Source organism: Aquarana catesbeiana, linkage group LG08, assembly GCF_042186555.1.
Source record: "Aquarana catesbeiana isolate 2022-GZ linkage group LG08, ASM4218655v1, whole genome shotgun sequence".
Classification (NCBI taxonomy): Eukaryota; Metazoa; Chordata; class Amphibia; order Anura; family Ranidae; genus Aquarana; species Aquarana catesbeiana.
Genome location: NC_133331.1, coordinates 139,776,798 through 139,800,990, shown reverse-complemented (window position 1 = coordinate 139,800,990; position 24,193 = coordinate 139,776,798). Strand labels below are relative to the sequence as shown.

General features: G+C 42.4%; 1 protein-coding gene across 1 annotated transcript in view; it reads left to right on the top strand.

Moving 5' to 3' along the window:
- Nucleotides 1–24,193, top strand: part of HK1 (hexokinase 1) — a 100,679-nt gene that overhangs the window by 11,792 nt on the left and 64,694 nt on the right. The window contains exon 2 of the mRNA XM_073596463.1: nucleotides 19,907–20,069. Coding sequence (XP_073452564.1) covers nucleotides 19,907–20,069 — 163 coding nt within the window. The remainder of the gene's footprint in view (nucleotides 1–19,906; nucleotides 20,070–24,193) is intronic.

Genomic DNA, 24,193 nt, shown 5'->3' with positions numbered 1-24,193 from the left:
AGGGTGGTAACATTGTCACAGTCGTAGTCCATTGATAGTTCCTTCAGCTCCATAACTGAAGGTCTGTACCTCGGCATGGACCTGCAGCTGGGGGCCTAGTTTGCAGGAGCCTATGAATTGTACCCACAATCCACTACAATCCTTTGCAGGTTTTATTACAAAAAAATCATAAATGCACTTTTTTTAATCAGTGTGGGTGCATTTATTAATTGTTTGCAAAAGTTGGAATATGGCTTAAAGCTAATAAAGGCAGCCAACACAGCAGAAATGGATACATGACCAGATTGTGAAGAAATAGTCTAAATCTGTATATTTATTTGTAATTAGCTTGAATACAGATAGATCATTGCCTGGGACATAAAATGATTTTTATCCTAAAGTGAGTTATTTCTACAATGCATCTTATCTGTTCTCTCTGTAGGCTGCTGATTTCTGTATCATTTCATTGTTTGGGAACAGTACAGGTTACAGTTAGGGATCTGGTTTATCACATCCCATAACAGCACAAATGTCAAAGGTGTTTAACCACTTCAGCCCTGGAAGGTTTTACCCCCTTAATGACCAGACCATTTTTTGCGATACGGCACTGCGTGGTCATGCGACGCTGTGCCCAAATAACATTTGTCCTTTTTTCCCACAAATAAAGCTTTCTTTTGGTGGTGTTTGATCACCTCTGCGGTTTTTATTTTTTGCGCTATAAACAAAAAAAGAGCGACAATGTAAAAAAGCAAAACAATATTTTTTGCTTTCTGCTATAAAACACATCCAATAAAAATATGTAAAAAAATATAATTTCTTCATCAATTTAGGCCAATATGTATTCTGCTACATATTTTTGGTAAAAAAAATCCCAATTCGCGTATATTGATTGGTTTGCGCAAAAGTTATCGCGTCTACAAACTGTGGGATATTTTTATGGCATTTTTAATCTTACTAGTAATGGCAGCGATCAGCGATTTTTAGCAGGACTGACATTGCAGCGGACAAATTGGACACTAAGTGACACTTTTTGGGGACCAGTGACACTTATGTCCTGTACACACGGTTGGATTTTCCAACGGAAAATGTGTGATAGTGTGATAGGACCTTGTTGTCGGAAATTCCGACTGTGTGTAGGCTCCATCACACATTTTCCAGCGGAATTTCCGACACACAAAGTTTGAGAGCTTGCTATAAAATTTTCCAACAACAAAATCAGTTGTCGTAAATTCCGATCGTGTGTACACAAATCTGACGCACAAAGTGCCACGCATGCTCAGAATAAATTAAGAGACGAAAGCTATTGGCTACTGCCCTGTTTATAGTCCCGCGTACGTGATTTACGTCACCCCGTTCAGAACGATCGGATTTTCCGTCAACTTTGTGTGACCGTGTGTATGCAAAACAAGTTTGAGCCAACATCCGTCAGAAAAAATCCATGGATTTTGTTGTCGGAATGTCCGATCAATGTCCGACCGTATGTACAGGGCATAATACGGTGATAAAAAAAATGCACTGTCACTGTATAAATGACACTGGCAGGGAAGGGGTTAAAGTTATACTAAAGGATCGTTTTTTATATTTTTTAAATAACAAACATGTCATACTTACCTCCACTTTGTAGCTCGTTTTGCACAGAGTGGCCCCGAACATCCATTTCTGGGGTCCCTCGGTGGCTCTTGTGGCTCCTCCCCAGATTAGATAACCCCCTTGGAGAAGCGCTCTCCCGAGGAGGTTACCTTGCGGGCGCGCTCCCGAGTCCATCATAGAGGCCGAATGCAAGATTCAGCCCCGCCCCCCGGCGCCCGTGTCATTGGATTTGATTGACAGCAGCGGGAGCCAATGGCTGCACTGCTATCAATCTATCCAATCAAGAGCCGGGAACCCATGGAGAGAGGGAAGGCAGGGACGCGCTGACGGAAATTCGGGGCTCAGGTAAGTAAAACGGGGTGGCTAGGAGGCTGGTGACTGCAAGGTGTTTTTTCACCTTAATGCATAGGATGCATTAAGGTGAAAAAACACAAGCTTTTACAACCCCTTTAACATCAGTGGCGATCAAAGGGTTAAGTGTGCTCCTAGGGAGTGATTTCTAACTGTGTAAGGGTTGGACTGACTGGAGGAAGAAAGATTAGCAGGAACACAAGATCTCTCTCTCCCTCTGTGACTGAACGACGGTCTGCCTTGTATACATAGGCAGACCACCGCTCTGCCTCTCCTTCGAGCGATCGTCGGGTCCCGGCGTCCTTTTTCGGCCGCCAGACATGCTGATTGGCTCCCACTGTGTCCAATCACAGCGGGAGCGCCCCAGAGCCGACATAAGGCAAACGGCGTACAGGTATGTTTTTTTGCGCAGCTGGGGCTGTCTGTCACAGTATATGTGTGGTGGGCGGTCCGGAAGCCGTTAAAGTTGGAGTAAACCCTCCTATCATTTTAAGCCAAGGAAGCCACCATCTTGGCCTGTGTTTGATCTTCAACTGCCAAGATGCTGCACATGTTTTAAGTTATGACATCAGCCATTGGATGGTTTGACAGTTTGGTTGAGAGCACATCCAATATGACAGTTACATTCCTGGCACGTGCCGGAAATCTAATTGTTTTTTTGAACTGTTAAATCTTTGGTTTTTCTTCTGCTTTACATTTGTAGTTTTGGCTTTGTTTATTCAAGCATGAACAGATACACCCATTGTTGCCCAGCAAATGGAAGCTTCATTTCTTTTTCTAAGCAGAGGACTTTGATCAGCTGTCTCAAAGATAAGTTAAATTTACAACTGAAATTTAGCATGACCATATTATTTACTCTGCAGCAGGAATAGGCAACCTGGGCACTCTAATGCCGCGTTCAGACGATCGGACATTCCAACAACAAAATCCTGGATTTATTTCCGACGGATGTTGGCTCAAACTTGTCTTGCATACACACAGGGGTTGATTTACTGAAGGCAAAAAGACTGTGCACTTTGCAAAGTGCAGTTGCACTCTGCAAGTCCACTTGCTCCAAAGCTTAGTAAATGAGCAGAAGCTCTGCTGGCATCCATTATCCAATCATGTTCAAGCAAAAATGCAGTTTTTTTAATTTTCCTTGCATGTGATTGGGTACTCTTTGAAAAGTGAAGCCTTACCTCATTTACTAAGCTCTGGAGCAACTGCACTTGCAGAGGGCAACTGCAAAGTGCACAATCTATTTGCCTTTAGTAAATCAACCCCACAGTCACACAAATCTTGTCGGAAATTCTGAACGTCAAGAGCGCGGTGATGTACAACACGTACGACGAGCTGAGAAAAAGGAGGTTCAATATGCGTGGAACTTTGTGCGTCGGAATTGTGTACACACAATCTGAATTTACGACAACGGATTTTGTTGTCAGAAAATTTGAGATCCAGATCTCAAATTTTGTGTGACGGAAATTCTGATGGAAAATGTCTGATGGAGCTTACACACGGTCGGAATTTCTGACAACAAGGTCCCATTGAAACATTTTCCGTCGGAAAATCCGACCGTGTGTACGGGGCATAACTGTGGTGAAACAACAAATCCCATCATGCCTCTGCCCCTGGGATCATGGCTATGGCTGTCAGTCTTGCAGTAGATCATGGGAATTGTAGTTCCACATCATCTGCAGTGGCAGAGTTTCCCACTCCTCCTCTATAAAATGAATTTACTCTGCCACATATGTTTTAATTGATCCTGTTAGCCCTCCATTATACTATCGGTTCTGGGCAAGCACAGACTGCCGGCGTCTTAGGATTCCTGAAGTCCATGTAATGAAGATAAAACAGTTATTCTCCACTATAAGAACCGCTCCTCTGGGAGTGGTGATCATACAACACCTGTCAGGACATGCCAACCCAATAGACTTTTTTTTCCTGTGTACATGATACCTTTATTACCCATAGACATCGTAAATGTTACTTACTCTTGAATATGTAGTATCAAGAGACTGATGTCTGAAGTTTATGGGTAAATTATGTTGTAAAATGCCCTCCCAGCCCCCATATTGAGCATTCTGGCTTTTAATAAATGTTATTGAAAAAAAAAGGACTGTAATAATTGTCATGCAGAAAATGTAGCTCTGGTTTACTACAACAAATAACCATCTGCCTAGGCATTTTGTCCTGTGACCTCAGCTGAAGAATGGGAAAAAAATGCAGCGCTAAGAAGTAATAGGAAGTTAGGGTGTAGTGAAACAATTAAGTAAGAGATGCTGTACTGAACAGTAAAGCATATGTGCAAAAACCATAAGTGAAATGAAATGAACAAACACAGTATAAAGTGTCCACATATGGTAAATGGATGATTCCAAACTCAAATTATTAAGAGGAACTGGTATGGACCAAAAAATGATGTGAAACTAGAAAATAAAGTCAATGGTGCACGGTGTGGATCTGTGACTGTGAGTCAACAACGGGGTACAGAACTTCCGTAGCTGTAAACCAACATCTCGATATGGGGCATCAGAATGAAAACATCAGGAAGTAAGATAAGATGGGTACTCTTACCAGATGACGTGGACTCCACTGTCATATGACATGGAGTCAATGGTGCATGGAGCCAAACCTAGGCTGGAAAACGATATCCGGAACGGTGGAACCTCTGTCTCACTTCTCGACTTCTCTGGTGGGGTGAAGAAACATCAGGAAGGGCCGCCAACTGGATATCAGCCAATAGACCTCAAGGATGTGTTCCAAGGAGAAGCCGGGGACAGATTTGATCCAGACCCCGTGATGGAAGTAGGGCTACTGGAAGGCAGTTTCTTGCATCGGGATAATATGCAAATAAAAAATAAAAAGCTTTTGCATAGTGCAGGTAAACCAGGGATTTTTATTTCTAAAAATACCATACAAAAAATGGATAAAAGTGATCACAATTAAAATAAAATCTAAGCAGCGTAAGGAAGGGGCGATCTCCCCTTCCTTACGCTGCTTAGATTTTATTTTAATTGTGATCACTTTTATCCATTTTTTGTATGGTATTTTTAGAAATAAAAATCCCTGGTTTACCTGCACTATGCAAAAGCTTTTTATTTTTTATTTGCATATTATCCCGATGCAAGAAACTGCCTTCCAGTAGCCCTACTTCCATCACGGGGTCTGGATCAAATCTGTCCCCGGCTTCTCCTTGGAACACATCCTTGAGGTCTATTGGCTGATATCCAGTTGGCGGCCCTTCCTGATGTTTCTTCACCCCACCAGAGAAGTCGAGAAGTGAGACAGAGGTTCCACCGTTCCGGATATCGTTTTCCAGCCTAGGTTTGGCTCCATGCACCATTGACTCCATGTCATATGACAGTGGAGTCCACGTCTTCTGGTAAGAGTACCCATCTTATCTTACTTCCTGATGTTTTCATTCTGATGCCCCATATCGAGATGTTGGTTTACAGCTACGGAAGTTCTGTACCCCGTTGTTGACTCACAGTCACAGATCCACACCGTGCACCATTGACTTTATTTTCTAGTTTCACATCATTTTTTGGTCCATACCAGTTCCTCTTATTAATTTGAGTTTGGAATCATCCATTTACCATATGTGGACACTTTATACTGTGTTTGTTCATTTCATTTCACTTATGGTTTTTGCACATATGCTTTACTGTTCAGTACAGCATCTCTTACTTAATTGTTTCACTACACCCTAACTTCCTATTACTTCTTAGCGCTGCATTTTTTTCCCATTTACCAGTTATTGTTTGTCACAATGTATGCAGCTGCTGGCTCACATATATTTTATTTTTGCTATTAGAGCGCAGTGTTTTCTTATTCTCTTGTACCTCAGCTGAAGAGCCTTGTAAAAACTGATGTTCAGGCAGATTTGCTAAATTCTGATCACGTAAATTCCTTTATCATGTGAGCAAATGCGTAGGCCGTTGGTCAGGTGACTGGTGGCCATGAGAGCTACATGCAGCATTTTTTGAAGGGCAAGAGAAAATTATAAGGCCTTTGTGATAATTTCATTATGATAAATGTTCCACATGATATTTTTACTAGACATCTACATAATATAATTTTCTATATGATTTGGAGCTCATATGATGTTTACAGGCTGCAGAATTGCAATGATATTGCTTATGGGGTTCAGTGTCCCTTCTTTGTATCTGAGCTCTGGATTTTTCATACTCAGTGCCTCTCTGCTTGGCTTGCACCATACGCAGCTTGTTGCCACCTCTGGGGGCCGTGGTCCTTATTACCTCCCCTTCACATTATGTAGCCTAAAGAGCATGAATCATTTATGTGAACAATCACTGGCGTCCTTGGGAACTGTACTTTGGCTATGACAGTGGCTGCTTTTAATAAATCGATCATTTTGCATGTTATCTCAGTTTGGGGTTAAAAATTGTGTACTATATTCCTAGGGCATAGATGCATTACATTCGGTTAGATGACTTATGTATACCAATCACATTAGTTAATTAAAAAAAACAAAACAAAAAAACTATAATTTGTCCTTGTTGAGATTACTATGATAAAGCAGTTTGTAATATCAGCTAACAGTTTATTTTATTTTACAAGTGTATTTCATCAGTATATAATTGGAAAGAAACATACTTTCTGTATTTGTTTAATAGTATACAGCTGTATAGCTTGTCATACACTAGTGGATTTATAAATGAGTGTATAGACATACATTCATACAAAATTGTCAGTACATTCGATACATTGACACATCTTTTGAAATTTCGTTGCTTTTAACATTCGGTTTTGGAATGAATGAACGTTTCCTGAATAAAAGCCACATTTACTGTTAGAAATTTGTGTGAAGATTTTTTTCAAACCCGATCCTTCACATTTTCTCATCACCATTGTAGAAAACAAATGTCATTTTGACTAATAATGAGAAAATCAAACAAAAGTTCATTAAAACAAAAAAAATTGAACAAATTTGAGTGTATAACTAGCTCTATATAGTAAGGTGGGAGAATGGATTTCTTTTTTTAAAAAAATTTAGTTTTCTACTTCACTGATGGGCACTGATGAGGTGGCACTGATGGGCACTGACAGGCGACACTGGTGGGCACTGACAGGCGGCACTGATGGGCACTGACCGGCAGCACTGACGGGCGGCACTGATTGGCACTGAGAGATCACACTGATGGACACTAATAGATGGCACTGATGGCCAGCAGTGATGATGAGGTACTGACAGGTGTTACTGCTGGGCACTGATGGGCAGTGTGGGGGGCTCTGATTGGCACTGTGGTGGGCACTGACAGACTTTATTGATGGGGCACTGCTGGCAGCTTTTGGCAGCTGATGGGGCTGTGCTGAAAATCAGTGTGCTGATTATCAGCACAGACCCCCCCTCTGACAGGGAGAGACACCGATTGGCTCTCGCTGTCAGCACGAACCGAGGTATGCCGTTTACCGGCACTTCCTGGTTCATGCGATGATCAGATGTGATTGGTCACAGCTGATCACATGGCAAGAAGCCCCTGTCAGAGGCTCCTTACCACGATCAGAGATGCAGTGTGTCAGACTCACACGCCGCACTAGCAATCGCTGCGCGCCCCCAAGGGCGTTTGCCGGCATGTTGACCTACTGGACGTCATATGATGCCCAGTCAGAACAACAGAACCACCGCCCCGCCGTCAATTTGCTATAGGCCGGGTGGGAAGTGATTAAAGGACATGTGACTCAAAAACAGTACCAAAAATGCTTAGTGGGGCATTTTTGAGGAGGTTCCCATTCATTTCAATGGAGAGGAGCATTTTTTGTCTTTTTTTAGCTCCCTAAACATGCTCCAAAGATGCTGTAAGCAGGATTTTTTTCACTGCAACAAAAGCGCCCTAGCGTAAAAACATTTATTGACTTTAAAGGGCAGCATTTTTCTTGAGCTTTTTTTAGGCGCTTTTTTTCTTTTTAACAGAAAAGAGATTGAAAAACTCTTCAGTGTAAAAGGGCCCTAAATGTAAGAAGAGAATGTATACCCAATTACTGTATTAGGAATATTTGAATGACATTCACAGTCTTGTATGTAAAACTTCCCTTACCTGTGCAGAACCCATTCCTTGGAATTCATAAAGACTGGCGCAGACAGATTTTGCGAAAGTGTCTTGTGTGCGTTCTAAAAGTGGTTCAGCACGCTCCAAATTCATGTACATGTCTAGAGCTTGTTCTTGAATTTGTAGCGCATTCTGTGCCACATTTAGATTGCATGTGAGACACTTGTGCAAAATCTGCCTGAGCCAGGGTCTGTACACCAAAGAGAAATGGTTTTAATGAGCTCCACTTTTGTAGGATACAAAGTGTCAGTACTTTATTTTGAATTTGGCCCAGGCATTGCCCCGCAATGTAAAAGTGACACCTCTTAGAACAACGCGAATTTGGCGAACAAGTCGCTGTCAGAGCCAAAAGTGTTGCAGATGCTTCATAAATTTGGTGCAACACAATAATGAGAGGAATTAATGCCAGAAAAGTGGTGAAGCAGCTTTTTTTAATTTGTGACCTTATCATTTATTGTGGAGCTTAGTGTAACCAGTTGTATAGTCAGCTGAGTCACACACAGGAAATATGTTGGGGTTTCAACTTGATTGTTAAACAGGAAGTCAGCTTTCTGTAGTAATATACAGGAGTATTTTCCTGAGAGACATAACTTTATTGCAGATATACTTGTTTTTATAAACCCTCAAAACTTTCTTTTATTATTTTTGCACATACTACTTATATTAGCCAGTTGGTGTTTTGAGTTTATTGATCCTACAGAATACCAGTGTAAAAATGCATATTTGGTATTTTATACAGGTATTTATATAGCACCGTCAATTTACGCAACGCTTTAAAAAAAAAAAAAAAAAGTATGTGTATATATATATATATATATATATATATATATATATATATATATATATATATATAATGTACATTTATATCAGTCCCTGCCCTCAAGAAGCTTACAATTTAAGGTCCCTAACTCACATTCATACATACACATACTAAGGCCAATTTAGACAGGAGCCAGTTAATCTACCAGCGTGTCATTGGCGTGTGGGAGGAAAACTACGCTTGCAACCTCAGTGCAGGGAGTGTCGTGGTTTGGATTCATACCGACAACTCTAATGCTGCCCTAAATATACATATGTAAAAAATATATTTGTCCTGTATGGTTTACTTTAGGCAGTCAAACTGCTGCTGCTGCTGAATAATTGGTACCTCCAGTTGCCTTCACCCCAGAGACTAAAAATTGGGGTGTCCGGTTCTGCACATGTTTATATGTTTGCTGCCTCTTGCCTACCCCTCCAGCTATTGTTTAATGAGGCCATCCATCACATTATAGGGCCAATTGTGGAGGCAAAAGGCAGGTGGGGGTAGACCAGAGGAAGCAACCACAGTCTTCCATGTGGTGCCCTACATACTGTAGAATGGAATCTGTATATCCGTGCTATTTAGTGTGTGTGTGTAGTAGTTTCACCGTATAAGTCTATGAAAAATACACTAGATATGCGGTACCTTTTTTTTAACGTGAAAGATATAGGGTACCTTTAAAATTGTTGGGTAGCCACAAAATGTCATTATATTTCATAAATAATTCATGAAAACAAATAGGGTTGCACCAATACCAATACTAGTACTCGGGCAAATGCTCTGATGCTTAATCCGATACCTGGACAGTCAGGGACAATCGGTGCGGCACTGTGAGGGAGTTGCAATCACCAGTCTCCCTGTATACAGAGCAGCCACTTCTCCTCTCCCTGCCCCCCCCCCCCGCAGCTTTATTGAAATGTATACTGGGAGATCGGTGATTTTAACTCCCCCCTCCAGCGCTGCACCGATCATCCCCTGACTGTCCCCCATATCCTCCCTCTGTGCTCCAATTCCCCTCCATGCTTCGGTCCCCCTCCGTGCTCCGCTCTCCCTCTGTGCACCGCTCCCCCTTTGTGCTCCGGTCCCCCTCCATGCTCCGGTCCCCCTCCGTGCTCCTCCGCCTACTCTGTCCTCGATCTGTCAGGATGGAGAGCAGAGGAAGGAGCCAGTAAATATGTCATTTACGGCTCCTTCCTTTTCCGAATGCGAATGTGATCACTGACTGTCCATTCATAACTGTCACTGAGCATCGTAAACTGTGTTAACGATGCTTCAGTTTATGAATGGAGAGGAGCCTCTGTCTCCTTACCATTCATCTTCAGTGTAGCTGAAGCTACAAAGAAAGGGACTGGGGAATCTGTGTCCTCAGTCCCTTTCCCTGTCTCAAAAGGGAGATGTCAGGGGTCTGTTAAGACCCTTGATATCTCAGCAAAACCACCCTCCAACAGGGCTAAAAAAATAAAAATAATAATAATAAAAAAAAGAAAGAATTGTAATAAATACATATTGAAAAGGTTAAATTGTAAATATAATAAAAAATAAAATAAAACACACACTGACACTATCCACCCCCCCCCCCCCCAAAAAAAAGAAAGCATTGCAGAAAAAAATTGTGGAGGCAAAAGGCTCAAATTTAATTTTACTTCAAATTACAGTTTGGGAATAGGAAGTTACATTTAAAAAAATACAATGTAAAATTGACAAGGGACACCAACATAGTTGTATCTTTGATTTTAAAAACTACGGGATAATGGTGTTGTGGTAACTTGCCAAAAAAAAAAAAAAAAAAAAAGCATAATAATATTATTCTTGATATCACTAGAAAAAAAAGCCTTTGAAAATTAGTTTCCAATAACTCCATCAGTATCACCAGCAAAGCAGCTTCATTTTTATCCCATTAAATAAAGAAGAAGAGAATGTGCGCTGCATTTCGAGAATTCATAATTTGACACGTCACAAATGTTAATTCTCCATTACGAACCCTAGTTTACAAGACCGACCGCTTCTGGCCCGTGCTTGCTTCCGAGCATGCGTGTTTGTACTTTGGACTTTTGTCCGACGGACTTGTGTACAGACGCTCGGAAAATCCGACAACAGACATTTGTCAGTGGAAAATTTTAAAGCCTGTCATCCAACATTTGTCTGTGGAAAATCCGACAACAATTGTCCGATGGACAATTTTTCCAAGGAGAAAAAATAAAATATGATAAAAACAAATTATGCACACATACTCGTCTTTATGCATTTAAATGCATCTGAATTTTCTCCTGGAAAATACATGTAATAACAGTAACATTTTTACAGCCATATGAATGAGGCCTTAAGGACATTTTTCCATAATAAAGTTTCATAATGTACAAAAGTATGAAATGTACACACTTGAATATCTGTACAAAACTTGTGACATGTGATGACTGTGTAGGTTGTAGATTATTCAGTGTACAGAGAGAAGTGTATAGTTTTGCCTTTAATAGATTGTATAGTTCTCTCCAGTGCCAAAAAACCCCTCCCCCACTATATATGCAAACATTTCTTGCCTGTTCTGCTGCATTCTTTTCTGTAGAGAGCGGAAATGACTCCTAGAGGCTTAAATATCAGCACTGGTTCATATTACAGCAGCATTACACTGCATACGTCATTTATTTCACCTGACCATTCAACTGACTAAGTAAAAATGACATAAAAGGACTATCCTGCGAAAGTCATTATAAGCATTTTGTTATATACTGTAGTTGTACTACAATCCCTAACTGCTTACACTCAAAATCTTCTTCTGATACAGAGTGTATGTATGTTTTTTTTTTTTTTTGACCACACTATTTTTTTTTTTTATCTTATTTATCAATGTTTTTAGTGTAAATACAAAAACACAACCCATGTCAAGCAAGACTTTAAAGACAACAGTCAAAAAAACGCTAAAGATCATTTGGTATTCAATAAAAATGGTTACATAGTAATATGCACTATGATATCAAAAGCATTGGGACACCTGCCTTTGCACGCACATTCATTTTAATGGCATCCCAGTCTTAGTCTGTAGGGTTCAATATCGAGTTGGCTCACCCTTTGCAGCTTCAACTCTTCTGGGAAGGTTGTCCACAAGGTTTAGGAGTGTGTCTATGGGAACGTTTGACCATTCTTCCAGAAATGCATTTGTGAGGTCAGGCACCGATGTTCAACGACAAGGCCTGGCTCATAGTCTCCGCTCTAATTCATCTCAAAGGTGTTCTATCGGGTTGAGGTCAGGACTCTGTGCAGGCCAATCAAGTTCCTTAACCCCAAACTTGCTCATCCATTTCTTTGTGGACCTTGCTTTGTGCACTAGTCGAAATCATTTGGTGGAGGAGGGATTATGGTATGGTGTTGTTTTTCAGGGGTTGGGTTTGGTAACTTAGTTCCAGTGAAGGGAACTCTTAAAGAGGAAGTAAACCCTAGTGGGTTTTACTTCCTCTTTATTTCCCTGCAAAGGTAAAGCATAATGGGCTACTCTGCATGGCAGAGTAGCCCATTATGTGTCACTTACCTGACACCGAAGCCCACGATGTCTCCGTTGTCCCCACTAGCCGGGAGCGACCATCTTCGCCCCTCTTCCTTCCGGGGCTGCGAACTCCGTCTCTGTGACTAGCCAGAGTCGCGTGATATCACTCCCCCGCATGCACGTGGGAGCCGACAGTCACGGCATGACCCCTATTAGAAACAGCATGATGTGCCCTTTCTAAAGTGCGCATGCGCCGATGACGTCGGCACATGCGCCGTAGTCATCGGCGCTCGGCTTTTTAGTAAATATCTCCTAAACCAGGGAGGTTTAGGAGATATTTCAAGCACCTGCAGGTAAGCCTTAATATAGACTTACCTGTAGGTAAAAGTGGTTAGCATACCAAGACATTTTGGACAATTTCATGCTCCCAACTTTGTAGGAACAGTTTGGGGATGGCTCCTCCCTGTTCCAACATGACTGCGCACCAGTGAACAAAGCAAGGTCCATACAGATACGGTTGAGCGAGTTTGAGTTGGAGGAACTTGACTGGCCTGTACAGAGTCCTGACCTTAACCGACAGAACACCTTTGGGATGAATTAGAGCAGAGACTGCGAGCCAGGCCTTCTCGTCGAACATCAGTGCCTGACCTCACAAATGCGCTTCAGAAGAGTTGAAGCTGTTATAGGTGGGGAAACTCAATATTGAACCCTACGGACAAAGACTGGGATGCCACTAAAGTTCACGGGCATGTAAAGGCAGGTGTCCCAATACTTTTGACAATATAGTGCATGTACGGTACATTTATGCAGCCTAGGGATTTGAGTCCACAGGGCATCTGTTCTTATACTTTAGGTGACAGTGATAGATGCTGCGCCTAGCCAGCAGGAACAGATACACTCTTTTTTTTTTTTTTAACTAGCCATTTGACACTGACAATGTTAAAAAACAAATCTATTCAGGTATGTAATACAAAAAAGTACCTTCTATTGCTCTTGGCCTCCTACAAACTTATTTATTTTTTTCTGCTGTGATCCAACTTCCTGTTAGATGTGGCTATATTCATTCTCCATGCTCCCACTGTAAGTAGGAACATTATTACCTGCTCCTGCTCACTCCCTAGATGGATTCTTGGATTAACCACTTGCAGACCGCCTGCCTGCCCGTAATAAACCACAGACGTTTCACCCGTGCAGGCAAAGCAACTGGTACATGGTTGCCTATTTCCGGGTTTAGGGCCCCCTCCCCCAACACCCACTGTGATTGTACTCAGAGGGAGTCTGTCAGCAGGTCCTGGCCAATGATTTATGGCCGGGGCCTGCTAATTGGCTGTGTCCACTCACAGCCCAGAGCCCTGGGTTGACAGTCAACACAGGGTTCTGTACAGCGGGAATGATCTCTCTGTTTCTTGTCCCTGCAAAGAAGGGATAAGAAACAAAGAGATCTTCAGGAAAAAATTAAAGCGCTTGTGATGTGCTTCATCTTAAATAATAGAAAGCCCTGTATCTCTAATCCGATCATGTACCAAACTAGACAGCAGGGTGGACTAGGAATTCCTTGCTTCTGTAAGTACTATTACGCGGGCCAGATGGCACAACTGACCAAATATCACGCAAGCCAGGAAGGACCTTTGTGGGCAGATATAGATTCCGAAGACTGTGCCCCCTGTCAATTCATAACTTATTGTGGTTCCCCCCTTGAGATAGAAAAAACATATGAAGCCCAGTTACACGGCATTCATTGACCCTCTGGGACAGTCACAAGGACTCCGGCGGTCTCTTTTACCCCCACCTTCTGCTATTAACTATAATACGCAACACTTCTTTCCCTCTAGCTACGAATCCCCTGCAGCCTTCCTTCACTGGACCACCTTAAAGGTGAGCCATATCCACAATCTACTAACCCCAAGAGGCTTTAGGGCCTGTGCAAACTTACAATCCTCACAACACCTGCTTTTTTACAAACTATTTGGGTATCTCCAAGTCAAGCATTACATGCTGTCCACAGTACATTGTGCACGGTGGGCCCCTAACTCTTACACATTTAAATCTAAATGCAAAACGTACCTTACTTGGTGGGGATGATCTCCCTTATATATCATTTCCTAACAAAATGCTAAATACACACCCCACCCCTAGCCTTCTGCCTCTAAATGGGAACGGGGCATGCAACAACCCTTGGATCTGTCACATTGGGACCAAATCTGGGCCACCACAAAACCAGCAGTGGTACATGCTAATTATAAAGTATTGTTCAGATGGTACATAGTCCTAAGTGGACTAGCACACGCTTCTGCCGATTCTTCTGCCTACTGTTTCCGGAGTTACCCAGAACCTGGAACCTTTTTCCATACTTGGTGGTCATGCCCGGTGGCCCAATGATTTTGACAGCAAGTGCATCAACTCAATGGTGCTCTATTTTCACCCAACTCCAGTTTTAGACCAACCTGAAGCCCTATTAAATTTGCAAATTGGAAGGACTCTCCAAATCCCAGTTTATTCTTATGACTCACATTCTAACTGCTGCCAAGCAAGTCCTAGCCAAAGCCTGACTATCACCAAGTATTCCCTTTCCAGAGGTAAAAATGAGAGTGATAAACGAAAAATTGACGTTCCTACTACATATCACTTTGCCCAAATTTCAGAGAGTCTGGGACCCTGGATTACAACATTTCTTCTGAGAAATGTTGATCGTAGAAGTGTGGATTTGTGATAACCCAACCTGCACTACCATATCACCAATAACCTAGTTGCCCCACCTCCCGATTCCTCCCCCACCCCTTGCTCTCTTTTTGATCTTCTTCCTACCACAGATCTCCTCTTTTCTTTCTCTTCTTTTTTCATTTCTTCTTTTCTGCTTTCTCCCTCTTCTTTATTTTGCCACAGCTCCCTAACACCAACTAGATGTATATTTCTTTATTCGTCCAAATAGGTAGATTGGGTCAAGTTAGGCAGCCCGTTCAAAATGAGTGAGCTGTAAAATACCACAATGCCTAAAATGTTTGCTCCTTTTGCATTGTATCACAAAGCAATCTGGAGTACAATGACCCCCAGCATTGGTGTCAGAGACAGTAATATTAACTCCCAGTGTCAGTGGCAGAAATAATAACCCCCCAGCATTGTTGTCAGAGGCAGTAATAATAACCCCCAGTATTGGTGTCAGTGGCAGTAATATTAACCCCCAGTGTTAGTGTCAGTGGCAGTAATAATAAAGTCCAGGAATGGTGTCAGTGAGTGACCAGAATAATAACCCCCAATATTGCTGCCAGTGGCAGCAATAATAACCACAGCATTGGTATCTGTGGCTGTAATATTACCCCCCCCCCCCCCATTGGTGTCAGTGGCAGTAGTAATAACGCCCAGGAATGGTGTCAGTGACCAGAATAATAATCCCCAGCAGTAGTGTCAGTGGCAGTAATAATAACCCTCAGCGTTGATGTCAGTGGCAGTAATAATAACCCTCAGCGTTGATGTCAGTGGCAGTAATAATAACCCCCAGCATTGTTGTTGGAGTCACTAATAATAACCACCAGCATTGGTGTCAGAGGCAGTAATAAAAACTTCAAGCATTGGTGTCAGTGGCAGTAATAATAACCCCCCCCCCCCCCCCCCGCGCATTGGCGTAGGAGGAAATAATAATAACCCACAGTATTGGTGTCAGTGGCAGCAATAATAACCCCAGCATTGGTGTCAGTAATATTAACCCCCAGTATTGGTGTCAGTGGCAGTAATAAAACCCCCAGCATTAGTGTCAGTGGCAATAATAATAACCCTCAGCATTGGTGGCAATAATGATAACTCAGTGGCCAAAATAATAACCCCCAGGATTGGCAGTTAAATTGAACCTTCCACCCCTTGCCCTGGTGCTCAGGGAGGTGAAAGTTACCCCCCCCCCCCCCCACATTGGTGGTCAGTGGCAGTGAAAATTGACACCATCTCCCTGCAAATTAAAAAAAAATGGTCAGAGTAAATGAATTCATTCACTTCTTCTGTTCAGTGATGATAAACCCATAGGGCAAGTCCCATCCTGCTTAAAAATACTTAGAATACTTTACTGCTAATTCTTCAAATAAAGTCTGTGAACTTTAAGTGGTTGCATAGTATTCATTAGTCAAAAATGTCAGCTTAAAAAAAAAAAAAATATCAGCTTAAAAAAAAAAAAAATGTCAGCTTAAAAAAAAAAATGTCAGCTTTAGATAGTCAAATCAAAAACTTTTATACTGATTTGGATAGAGTGGGAAAGGATTAGAACACATCTGATTTTCCTTCTATTTGGGACTCGAGATTTATTCCTCTCTTTGTCCCCATTCACACCTGTACAATTTTCCACATTTCAGCCTTCGTGGAACAACTCACAAGAGGAATCCCATTATTGTCTATAGGGCCCGTGTGACACACTTCATTGCGAATTGGAAAATGCTGAGCGCTCTTCTATTGGTGCGACATATTGTGTGATTTCGGCCCAATAGGCTTCAGTGGGAGTGAATAAGAAAGCACATTAAAAAACGCATGCCAATGCAGATGCACAAGTGCGCACCTAGCCTTACTGTCCAGCTGCTGACAACAGTTTTATCATACAAGTGCTGAGGGAAAATCTGCAATAGGGACACAGACAAAAATAAACATCGAAAAGCCTTCCCCTACTCTACTAAAAATGTATTTTTATTTTTGTCTGTGTTGCTGTTGTACAGGTCCCCTCACTTTATTATGTTACCAGACAGGAAGTAAAGGGAAAAAGGCCTCCATAACAAGGGTGGCTGGTGGGGTGGCTACAAAAACAGGCGGTTGAGCCTCGGTTTAGTCCCATTGTAAATTGCTGTTATTCCTTCCAGTGGTGCAACTGGTCCTGTGACTTCTCCAAGGTGCTCCTGGCCTTGGTCCCACTCCTACCCCCTCCACATATATTAATAGCCCTGCATTGTATGTGATTATGCCAAGGACCACAGTCTGGAGTGTCTGAGGAGGAGGAGAATGCCATAGGTGGCTGGAGCTGGGGGGGTGTCAGTAAGACCTCCCTTAAAGCTGCAAAGGTATCCAGATGGCGTTGTGCACATGTCGTGGCTGTAAAGCTTTACCTTGCAGGGTGGCAGTGATCCCGCCTGTTGGGTTTGGTGGGCATTACCTTGAAAGCGACCAATTCAAGTAAATGGGGCCATGCCGTGACTGCAAGCCAAACACTAGGGGGCGACTGCACTTTAATTCCTGGAGTTGAGCTTTAAAGTGTATCTAAAGTCAACTTTTTTACTGGAGAATAACGTGGGGAAATGTTGAAACTTTTTCAGGTTTATATTGCTGTGTGTGACCCTGCTGGGATAATTCATCCCTTCTGTTTGTCCTGCTGACCAGTGTTTTCGGAACAGAAAATGATGGGCAATCCAAAATGTTACAGTTCTGCCTGGAACAGGAATACGAAGGAAATCTTCTAAAAGGATAACCTGTGTTTCGTCAGAACCAGCATCCTGTCAGATTAGTTAACGGGGGTCACGTTCTGTCAGCTGCGCATGCGTCCACTGCTACCAGGTTTGCACATCTGATGGAACACCTGCAGTCAGAAGAAGCGGCAGTGTACATCTTAGTACACCCAGCTACGTTTTGAATTGCACAGTAATTTTAGCAATAATGTCAGCGTATATAAATAAATATAGTATGTTGACATCTGTGATGCTGTTTGGATGTTACATTTTGAAAGAAGCTGGACGCCAGCAATAGGAAGGTGGCAGTGGCCATGTTGGTACACCCCACACTGCTCAGCGCTAAACCTTTAGGCGCATTCACACCTTTTCCGTGTTTTTTACTGCGTTTTTGCAACGTTTTTGCTGTGATTTTGTTCAGGTCACCAATGTGAAAAGCATTAGTAGGGCGTTTTTCAGGCCTTTTGCTTCAGGTGACAAAACGCTCAGATGTGAACAGGTGCCATTGAAAGGAATGGAATTTTGCTTGTTGGGCGTTTTTCAGGCCTTTTTTTCGCGCGTTTTATGAGCGTTTTATGAGCTGAAAACGCTCAGGTGTGAATGCAGCCTTAGGCTTTCAAAATGTAAACATCCAAACAGCATCACAGATGTCAATACACTATATTTATATACGCTTTATATAAATCGACCCCATGTGAACGTGGGCTTAAAGCTGAACTCTGGACTATTCAAATATTGTGAAAGTATGAGTCATGTGTATTTCTAAGGCTCCTTTCACACAAGAGGTCAGATCGGGTCCAGCTGTCTGTTTTTCAATCGGATGCAATAGGACCCTTCATTCCCCTCTATAGGCAGTAGGATAGAAACAGACTTGTGTCTGTTTACACCCAGCTACCTCCGAATCTAAATGGATCCACCTAAAAAAAATAAAAATGGAAGGGGTTCCATTTACCTCTGGCCGGATCGGAGGGCAGTCGGGTGTAAACGGTCAGCCAATTTGTTTACAAGGCTGCTTATGCAGAGCGGACACAGTCCTGTCACCTGGTCTCTCTACTCAGCCCAGCAGGGGATCAGCGAATGGATCCACTACTAAGAAAAACCGAGGTTGGCCTGTGTGAAAGGGGCTTTATTGGAATCTTGGGGTGCTTTGTGTATTTCTTCCAGATCTGTGCAGTAATCCAGTGTGATACTTTGCCTTTGAGCTTCCTGTAATAAAGACCAGTCACTGCTGCTTTCCATCCTTGTGCAGGGTGACTGGTCTTGTATCCACCCCTCCTGTAGTTTTCTGTAGGCAGCCTTTATGGGGAGGACCTGCTGGGCCCCTGTAGAAAAAAAATGATCCGCACTCTGGTTGTTGCTCTTAAAACTTCTTCATTTTATTGGCTAGCCACAGTGAACAAACGCAGATTAAGTCAGTTGACGTGTTTCAGCCTATAAGGCCTTAGTCATTATGACTAAGGCCTTATAGGCTGAAACGCATCAACTGGCTTAATCTGCGTTTGTTCACTGTGGCTATTCAATAAAATGAAGAAATTTTAAGAGCAACAACCGGAGTGCGGATAATTTTTTTCTACATTACTCTACTCAGCCAGCGACTGTGGATCGAGCACCTAGGAGTTCTGCTATCTATGTGGTTTCACCTTTGGGACTTTCTTACCTGTGTTTCTACTCATTATATACATGTTCTGTTTTATATGCATTACATTTAAGATTGATTTTTATCACAAAGTTTTTTATTATTTACACACAATACTTGATATATTGTTCAATGTTTATTTTTTTACATTTTTCACTGATCTGTCTATGTGGTGTATGGGTAGTAGCACTGACTTTTTCTGTTTATACTGCTGGGCCCCTCCCACAGATCAGTTCTCTGCAGCGGTTATATACAGCACAGTGATGATGTCACTGCTACCCTTTGCAAGATAATATCTGGGTTTGTAAATGTATTTGGTGAATGCAAATCAGATTTATTTTCTTTGTGAGGAATATTTTTAAAGTTTTTGTGCTGGGTGTCCATCTTTATTCATATATACAGTGCAATATACAATCTGAATTTGCTTTTTCTTAACGAGCAGGGCCCTCTGATCCCTCCTGTATTGATTTGTATTGTAAGTGTACTATCTGCCCTCATGTTGTAAAGCGCTGCGCAAACTGTTGGCGCTATATAAATCCTGTATAATAATAATAATAATAAAAGCATTTTTTGGTAAAAACCACATATCAATTTTTACTTTTTGCTTTACAGATCGACAAGTATTTGTACGCAATGCGGCTCTCAGATGAAACCTTACTGGATATTATGTCTCGCTTCAAAAAGGAAATGGAAGATGGCTTGTCAAGGGATACAAACCCAACAGCAATTATCAAGATGCTTCCCACCTTTGTGAGATCCATTCCCGATGGGACAGGTATGTTCAGGGAATGGCTTGTCATGATCAGGTCGGCGTGGCATTGAGGACAGATTGGCCACACTTTCAGTTCAGGTTTTGTCCAGATTATGACTAAGCAGATTTGTGGGAGATTAATCTTTTTGTTTGGGCTTTGAGTTAGCCATTGTCAGGATCAGACTATTCGTAGAAGGAAAATCTTTTCCCTTCTTATAATGATAAGGTGACAATGATGGCTTGTTCCCTGTCTCTCCCTAATATAGGACATTTTTGGAGTCATTTATGGCTGTGTGACATAAAGCTGAAGTAGAAAGAAAACAGAAAGCTCCAACCTTATCCCATTGTTTATGTGCCCGATTTTATTATCCATAGGGTTGCATTGTACATTTGTATGTTTTTTCCTCTGTTTATTATGTTTGTTGTGCCGGTTCATTTACTATCTTTTTTGCCATAAAGCTGAAAAGACGGATACACTTACCGAATCCCATTGCTCTGTGTGATCCCACACAAGGTGAAAGCAGCATTTGCTGATTCTTGGGATTGCTGTGCAATCAGTATAGGTTATTGTTATTATTATAATGCGTATGCATAGACTAGAAAAGCAACATCACAACAAATTTAAATCGAATGTGCACTTTTTGATTTTTTTTTTTCCAGTAATAACACATTTCTTTTCTTTAAATCAGATAAATATTTAAATATTGCAGATGGATATTTCATATTTGCCACTTGCAGCTGGCAGGCAGTAATCTCAAAATGTAAGAAAGGGAAGGAAGGGGTCAAGAGGAGATCCCCCCAAAAAAAAGATGGTCCGCTCAAGAACAAACAGTTGAACCTACAAAAACTTTATTGTGTCACAATATGTAGAAACATAATCCAACAACCATGTGTATTTAAAAATAGGGCAGATAAAAGTCCTATTGTGTGCTGGTGGCCACCACAGACATTACACATATATCTCATGCATTCATGCACTCACACTCATCAATTAAAGTCACTAGAGACCCGGGTCTATACTATTTCACTGGAATTCCAGAGCTGGATTGGCTACATAAGTGGATAGACTAGGTCCTTGTAGGTAAAGTGCAAGTGCTAATACACAACAAAAGTCCCCTCGGATGTGAACCAATGGCTGGTTAGACATATGTATGTGTCATTCAACCAGAGCCAAGGAAGGAAACGGTGTCCTGATTGTGTGGTGAACAATTGCAACTCAAGCAACCTCACATAGAGGGCTTTTAAGGATGGACGGAAAATGGCCATAAACAAAATGCCTCATGAATGTGAGGGTACATTTTAGCTCACCGTCTGACGTCTTCAATGAAGAAGGAGTAGAGCCCAAAGGAGTTGCTGATGGCCGCGTTCGTGTGGGTTTGAAAACACGTTCATGCGGTATTAGCTTGTTGTGGGCATGAGCGGGTTACTTCCGGGTATCCTCCGGCAGAAGGTAAGGTGAGTCACAAGGGTCAAGATTGTTAGTGTCTCATATCCAATGGTATAAACAATCCGGAGAGACGCTCGGCGTCCGTGTTCACCGCAGAGGGTGTCACATGGGTCAAATGCTTAGCATTTGACCCATGTGCAGGTGGCACACAGACTCTCACACTCTAACTACAATATCCTTCCAAATTGGATGTGAACATCCCTAACGATCCTGATCGGATCAATCAAGATTTGGGATATCAGGTGAAACCTCTGCGGTGAACACGGACGCCGAGCGTCTCTCCGGATTGTTTATACCATTGGATATGAGACACTAACAATCTTGACCCTTGTGACTCACCTTACCTTCTGCCGGAGGATACCCGGAAGTAACCCGCTCATGCCCACAACAAGCTAATACCGCATGAACGTGTTTTCAAACCCACACGAACGCGGCCATCAGCAACTCCTTTGGGCTCTACTCCTTCTTCATTGAAGACGTCAGACGGTGAGCTAAAATGTACCCTCACATTCATGAGGCATTTTGTTTATGGCCATTTTCCGTCCATCCTTAAAAGCCCTCTATGTGAGGTTGCTTGAGTTGCAATTGTTCACCACACAATCAGGACACCGTTTCCTTCCTTGGCTCTGGTTGAATGACACATACATATGTCTAACCAGCCATTGGTTCACATCCGAGGGGACTTTTGTTGTGTATTAGCACTTGCACTTTACCTACAAGGACCTAGTCTATCCACTTATGTAGCCAATCCAGCTCTGGAATTCCAGTGAAATAGTATAGACCCGGGTCTCTAGTGACTTTAATTGATGAGTGTGAGTGCATGAATGCATGAGATATATGTGTAATGTCTGTGGTGGCCACCAGCACACAATAGGACTTTTATCTGCCCTATTTTTAAATACACATGGTTGTTGGATTATGTTTCTACATATTGTGACACAATAAAGTTTTTGTAGGTTCAACTGTTTGTTCTTGAGCGGACCATCTTTTTTTTGGGGGGATCTCCTCTTGACCCCTTCCTTCCCTTTCTTACATATGCTTTATGGTCCATTGAACAACCGTTTGACAGCTAGTCAGCTACATACCACTGAGTTATATGATTAATGATACGGGTGACATGAGAGACATATTAATCTGATTAATTACCACAGTGGGAGGGAATTCCCCTTCCCCCGTTTGTCACCCCAGAACCTACTATTGGACGACTTTAAGGTGTCCTTCCCCCCTTTTCTTTTCATATAGTAATCTCAAAATGACTCCAAGGAGGGTTATACCACCTCTCTATTGGCAGAGACAGAAACTCTTAATTAGTTGTAGTCAGGCTTCCAGTAAGCATGCAGTATCCACTACAAGTTAAATGTCATAGGTGCACCCTGTATTAAAGCTGAACTTCAGCCTTCCCTTCAAGTGTTACTAAACCCAGGACCCTGCATTCACTATATCTGGTCTCCCACCGTACATAGAACCATAGGTGTGCGCAGCCTATTGCATTAGAGTGTGCACCCCAAAGCTCAAACACACATGACTTTCTCTGCAGCCTCAGCAGCACTGGACAGTGAATGAATGGGAAGTGCTCTGTGCTGAGAGGTTTCCTGTTCATTCACAAACTGAAGCATAGTAAACACTGTTTACTATATTTCAGTTATGATTGAATATAGTGGGTGAGTGTGTTCACTGTTTTCATTTAGAAAAGGAAGGGGCCTCTAAATGACATATTGATTAGCCCCTTCCCCCGCTCTCTATCCTGAAACATCCCCCACAGCAGTCGGGGGGAGAGGAGGGAAGGCAGCAGCACTGCGGTGGGGGGGGGGGGGGGGGGTGCAACACTGGGGGGGGGGGGGGGAGCCTGGGCAGTAGGGGGAATCAACACTCCATAGAGTAATTAGAATGTGATCAGGCACACCTGGCACACCCCCTGCGCGTGCCTATGCACAGAACATGTTAATGCAATTATTTTTGTAAATAAAAACTGCTAATTACCTTTTCCCATCAACAGTAAATAGCAGTCTTGTGACTTCTATCAGTGTCCAGCTAAGCACTGGTTAGAGTTTGTAGCAGGAATTTTCATTCTCCTCTGATTGTCCTAGGAGGCTCCATGACCCCTAAACCACTGTCTAGACAGAGCTGATTGGCCCTGTGATGATCACATGCACCCTTCCAAGAAAAAAAAAAAAAAAAACTCTCTAGCAATACACACCAAACTGGGCATGTGCAGAGTGCCCCCAAGGCTATTTGCTATCAGGAGATTGATTGTGGACTGTGGAAGAAGGGGAGGATCAGAGAAGACAGGATCAAGGAGCCTTTTTACACAGTGAGCAGGATTAACCCCTTAGGTTTCATAGTGAGTATACAGTAACAAGTATGCTGTACTGCATATACAGACTGATTTGAGTCTGGGTTCACACCTAATTCTCATGCGGCTCACAGCAGGGTTCAGGTGCGTCCCTGTTCTCCATTTTAGGGACGAATCAGGCCTGAATTTTTGCCTGAATTCGGACCTGAAACTAAGCCAAAGATGCACAGGACCCCTGTGCATTTCGCCTCACAGCTGCCACTGAGATGTGTGAACTGGCTCCATTGAGAGCCGGGCACACTCTCCTGTCATGCGAATTGGAATGCAGGGAAACCCGCATCCAATTCCCTCTAGTGTGAACCCAGCCTTACTGTTGTGGGTTTAATAACACTTTCAGTCTTTAACAGT